The sequence below is a fragment of the Panonychus citri genome, unplaced genomic scaffold, assembly GCF_014898815.1.
Source record: "Panonychus citri isolate SS breed McGregor unplaced genomic scaffold, ASM1489881v1 Contig00130, whole genome shotgun sequence".
NCBI lineage: Eukaryota > Metazoa > Arthropoda > Arachnida > Trombidiformes > Tetranychidae > Panonychus > Panonychus citri.
Genome location: NW_026515535.1, coordinates 153,782 through 160,024, shown reverse-complemented (window position 1 = coordinate 160,024; position 6,243 = coordinate 153,782). Strand labels below are relative to the sequence as shown.

The 6,243-nt window shown below is 28.4% G+C and overlaps 1 protein-coding gene across 1 annotated transcript; it reads right to left on the bottom strand.

Annotated features, from left to right (window-relative positions):
• Window positions 1-3,515: 3,515 nt before the first annotated feature.
• LOC128390880 (L-xylulose reductase-like) lies at window positions 3,516-4,423 on the bottom strand. The gene has a single exon (XM_053350654.1). The coding sequence runs from the start codon at window positions 4,336-4,338 to the stop codon at window positions 3,601-3,603; it is 738 nt and encodes a 245-aa protein (XP_053206629.1). The 5' UTR covers window positions 4,339-4,423; the 3' UTR covers window positions 3,516-3,600.
• Window positions 4,424-6,243: the final 1,820 nt, after the last annotated feature.

Sequence of the window (6,243 nt, the reverse complement as noted above, 5' to 3'; positions counted from 1 at the left end):
GATTGGGTCCAGGTTAAAATCCTAATTGTAAACTGTAACCTAACAGGTTTAACCAGTGATTATAATCATCTTCATGTTGATTAAAACTAAACCAGTTTCAATTAATCAATTGGAAAAATCATCTTAATCATTACAATCAACAAGTAAGAAAATATTACAAAAACTTAAAATTTCAACTTTACTATTTTCATGTTAATATTTGTTTGATATTTGATGGTTTTTGTTGACAATTTAGATGATAATTAAATTAACATCATCATCATTACCAGCAATTAACTGGCCTGAAAATTATCACAATCAAAATTTTGATTCTCAAAATTAACCTACAAAATTAATCTGGTAAAAAGGATTAATTAAAATTAACGGTTAATCTAAAGTTAATCAGATTGGAACAGGATCTTTAAAATCTTGTTATTTAATCACAATTAACAGAAAGGAATTAAATTTAAAAAAAAAGTTAACTACCAATATTAAAGGTCCAACAATTTATTACATCCTTGATTAATTATTCTGGTTGTGATGGTAATTGATTAAAGTTAATCAAGGATATTATTTGTATCATCGTAGTGATTTGGATTAACAATTTAAGTAAAAAAAAAACTTTGATTTTGATAAGAAAATTTTTCATTTTAATTTCCTCATCTTCATCACATTTTCCCACCTCTTGGACATTACCGGACAGTAACTGGACACTCGCTTCATTTGCATACCCGATGGTACAATTAACCGCTACAATTAAGTACCACTGATGAAACAATCAAGTCGCAAACCTTGTTAATTGTAATTAGAATCCTAGTAAATTGTTCCCTAATTGTATAGACCACTGACCTGTAAGGTATAAACAACTGACCGATTTCACAGTTAATCAACTTTGATGGTCAGTTGATTATCAACTTCAATTGATTAGTGAAATAATTGTGAAGGTTAATTTCATTTGAAATTGATATTAGAACAATTTAATCCAATCAATCAAATTTACTCTAATATGTGTGTGGTCAACATTTACAAATTGATTCATAACATTTAATTATTGATACACAAACAGCCTGACCAAAGGTCAAGCTCTCAATTCAAATAAATTAAAAGGCGGGAAATTTTTTCCCGGGAAAATTTTGATTACATTTTTTTTTTAATTTTCTGATCAACAATTCAAAGTAATTTATTTTCATTATTAAGATGATTAAGTTAATCTATTTAATTTGGAATGATTAAATCTGTTTGTTTGTTATATTGTTGGTGATTAAATTTAATTGCTATTAACTGATGCACTTATATTATATGATACGTTAATTATTAATTGTTATCGTTGATTGTTGTCACTTGAAAAGCTGTGACTAATTTTTTCCCTTGTCTACCAGCAGCTCTTAATCATTAATTTTTGACAATTAAACTAATCATTTAATCAATAGGAAACAAATTGCTACTCATTTACAGACTCATATAAATGGACAGACAATATATAAATTATTAACTAACTGTAACAATCAATTTCCGCAATTAGCTATTCCAGCTTATTATTATTAACTTTTTATTATCAATAAAATTACTGATGATTAATATTAATTGTTTATATTGAATATGTGTCATATTGACATAATATAAATTGTTGGTCGCAATCAAATTGAAACTAAACGCCTGTTTAATCATATTATTATCAATCTAATTTTAATCACTAATCATAAATCAATAACTACAATGAAATTGTCAATTTAAGTTGTAAAGTGAAAACTCATCTAGTTAATTGTTCATAATTAGAAAGACAATTAGTGGATCATTTTTTAATTTAACAGTAATTAACAGTTTCAAACATCGAGATTAATTAAATTGATTGTTGATCAGACTATCAGAATATTAGTTTGTACAATTAAAGGGATGAATTGATAACCATTGGTGGTTAGGGAAAAAAAGTTAATCATCTAAGTAAATTGTCAACAATTTAACCTTCATTAGTGATAATGAATGAATTTAACTTAATTTTCGTTAATTGGTAGTTAGTCTAATTGTTGATGATCAATTGTCTCTGTTGATTGTTGTAAAAAAAAGCATCTATTTAGTGATTAACTTTATCAAGAGCGAGAAAATTTGGAAATGATTAAAAGTATTGATAGACAATTAAGTTTCTCATTTTAACAGTTTAAGTGAAAGTTTTTTTGGTTTTCACGATCTTAATTGTGATTATCTTATAGTTAATTGTTGATATTTATCGGTAATTGTGTTTATTTCATCATGATTATCAACAGAATTAGTAAATTGTTTGGAAAGCAAAATCGTTTCAAGAGTTGAATGGACAAAAAAGTTGATTCTTTGTTTCAATTTTACCGCAATTGTGTTCAAATCTTACCTTTAATCATTTTTACCTGTTGATTTGTTAATTGTTACCTCTCTGTGATAGTTAATTAAACTTGATGGTGGTCATTACAATCATTGAAGTTTTTTTTACAACAATCTTCATGTTGATCTGTTGATTTTTATAGTTTGTGTAACTTTTTTTTTCATCTCATTTCAAAGTTGATTTTGATGCTTTTACAATTTACGAAAAGTTAACAGCAATTAAATTTTGCAATTAACTTGTTTTGACCAAGACTATTGACCATATCGATAGCCTGTTGATTTAATTGCTGGAAGACAATCAATGCAATTAGGAAGCAAATTAAATACAATCTTTAAAATCTTTTCATCATTAATTACCTTTCCATCATCTTAATCATTATCTGTTTCCAATGTGAATCTTAACATTCAGTCTGCAGGGAGTTGGAATCATCTTCATTTTTTTTTGTAGATTTAAGAAAAACTTTCAATATTAATTACCTGTGATAATTATTTCCAGGTAAATAATGATGATATTGAGATACACAGGGATGAACATGATTAGCATGATAATGCAAAATTCAAAGGGTTAAAATAGTTACTTTTTTCAGAACGAAAAAAGTTTTCATCTTGATTATCTTCCCTACTGTTTATCTCTTGTTACGATTTAATTTAAAGCAATAAATTTACTCACTACATATAGCTCTCTCTCTCTCTCTCTCTCTCTCTCTCTCTCTCTCTCTCTCTCTCTCTCTCTCTCTCTCTCATCTTCATCTTCATCTACTCTTTCCTATTAGTTTCAAGCTTGAATTACTTTTGTTAGATTATCTAACATTGAGCTTACCTGTTTCTCACCTAATCCATGAAAATGATTTACTATTAACATGGGAAAGTGAGAGAGAGAGAGAGAGAGAGAGAGAGAGAGAGACAATTGTTTATCACTGTAATCAAAAAAGACCACCCAACAACCCACCCCACCCATTAAAAGGTTTGCCCCCTTGTTCACCCATTGTCAAAACTACAGAGTGTCTCATCTGATTGACGGTGAGTACAAATGAACTTGAAAAGCAATAAATTAATTTACCTACTTAACTTAATTTCCTTCATGATATTTGATTTATTGTCAAATTTTTAGTAACAATTAGCAAATTTAATTTTCATTTCCTGTACGTTTAGATTGAAGAAATTGATTGATAAGATTCAATGAATTTAAATGAAAACAGATTTATGTTTATTTTTGCCATTTGTTTTACTTATGTTAAGGTTGAACAATTACCGCTAATTGTGAACAATTTAACATCTACTATAACCACCGTCTATCGGTAGGACGACACCATTAAGCATCGCTGCTCGTTCACTCAACAGGAAAAGTATCAAATCGGCGATATCATCGGTTGTATTAAAACGACCCGTTGGTGTCCGTTCAAGTAAAGGTCCACTTTTAGCTGGATCGGACCACATTTTAGCGCCCATTGGTGTAGATACAACGGTCGGATTAATTGAATTAACTCGAATACCTTTTCGACCATAATCAACGGCCATAGTACAGGTTATATTATCCACCGCTGCTTTGGAAGCCGAGTAAACCAAATGATTGGGAGTAAATCGGTGCGAGGCAATCGATGAGATATTGACCACTGATCCTTTCTCACCCGCGGCGATTAACTTATTACAAATGATTTGACTTACATTGAGAATCGCTTTCGTATTGACATCAAAGTGAAAATCCCATTGAGCCTCGGTGATCTGACCCGTTTCGGTGTATTCAACAACACCAGCACAATTAACCAAACAATGGACAATGTCCAGTGATGATAATCTCTCTCGAGTCTCTTCCCATTTACTAAGGTCAACAATTAGCGTCTCAACGGAAGGTAACGATTCCTTGAGCTTTTCCAATGCTTCACCATCAATACAAACGGCATAAACTTTTGCCGCTTCGGCCTCGACAAACCTTTCAACTAAACGCAGGCCAATACCACGACTTGCACCAGTTACCAAAACATTTTTACCTTTCAAATTAACATTCATGATTAACTTAATTGTAACAACTTATGTGTGTAATTTAATCAATAGACACGAAGGTTAGTCAATTGAAAATGAAACAATCAAGCTGGAAGCTGCTTTTTATATGTAACAGAAAATTGTTTCATATTAATTACTATTATTTCCCCTCAACAATTTAACAATTATCACACGTAGAAAACAATTAAATTATGTAATCAATATACAATTTGACAGTTAAATCGTAATTACGCCCAAAATAACAATTAAGACTCAATTAATCTGATTTCCAAGGTGATTTAAATTTAGTTTTAAATCAAATGAAATACAAAATGTTTAATTTAATATAAAAATTGAAGTTTGTTTTGTTGCTTTAGTTTTTAATTTGATCAATTGAATTAAAATTTTCGTTAATGTATCATTTTAAATGTTTAGTTAATTGTTGTGGTTATAAATTTGAATCGTTTATTTGATAATCAACTATCTGTTGATTGTTGATTAAATCACGGAAAGACGTGATTCTCACATTACCTATTGTTTTTTACTCGATTAAAGGGAATATTATGATTTAATTTGATTCTCTTAATTGTTGTGGTTAATTTAATTTATGAACTTGAATTTAAATCAACAACCAATGTGTTAAATTGTTGATTCTTGTTATTAATACTTTTAACTTTTCAATTAGTTTTAATCATCTTAATTATATTAAATATGATTAAGGTTGTGGGTGGAAAAGTTAATTGTTGGTATTTTATCATTTTCATATTAATAAAAATTTAATTAAACATTAAAAATGCTGAATTATGATTAAAGTTGATTAACATTTAATTACCTCTAAGAGAGATTTTTTCGTTTTTTCGAAAACCCATCTCCTCCATTATAAAATGAGTATGGAGATGAATGGGAAAATACGACTTGAGTAAAACTTTCGGCGAGTTTCGACCTCAATAAATCGAAGTTAAAAAAGTTGAGAGACTGAATTTTTCTTGTTGACATGATCATATGTGTGTACTATTCGAGTATAAAATTTGAGAAAAAAATTCTTTATTGTTCAATAGTTATGGCGATTTTTGCGAAGAGTCTCATCTTTTCTGGCCATAGGTTATGTAAGTTTATCAATTCGAGCACAAAACAGTTCGAACCATTTTCCCGTTTTGGGCTAATTCCCGAAAATCGCGAGTCAGGCCAAAAATTAAAGAATACGTGTTGACTGTCTGTTTTTACTCTCAAGGTCAAAAATTATTCAAATTGTATTTTATTGGCTTTTAATTGTTGATCATTTGATTTTTGATCAAGTGTTAATTGTTGTTGTCAAGTTGTTGAGTAGTAAGTAAGCAATTTGAGCTGATTAGTTAATCCAATTAACTTTGTTGAGATTTGTTCACAATTGAAAGGATTTGATTAAAGGAGCAATTTAAGTATTAGATTGATATTTAATTATTAATTAGTTGAGCTTAATCATTGATTTACATGATTGATTAACGTGTTTATATTGATAGTTATTTGAGTGGTGGATAAAATTAAAAAGTAATCAGGAAATTGTTATTGATCAATGATAACAATCAATGATTTGAAAATGATTAACACAATTTAGTTAATCAAGTTAATTCATTTAAAGTTAATGACTCGTTAAGTTAATTAGATTTGGTTGTATGATTAACGGTCAATATATTTATTATATTATTTTGTTTGAAAAGCTCAAATTAACAACAATTTAGTCAACAAGTTTGTTGTTAATCAGTTAATCACATTGATAATAAAAAGTTAATAATATTTTTCCTTTTAATTGTAACCACAATTAAGTGGCAATGACAAATTTTTTTAATTATGTCTATGATCATTTACACAAATCTAATCAGTAATTATGATTAAGTTAATTAACAAGAGTAACAAAGTTTCAATTTTTTTTTTAGATATTCACAACAATTAAGA

Bases quoted from the DNA above. Each gene is read 5' to 3' on its own strand.
- LOC128390880 (XM_053350654.1), bottom strand. From the start codon at position 4,338: ATGAATGTTAATTTGAAAGGTAAAAATGTTTTGGTAACTGGTGCAAGT.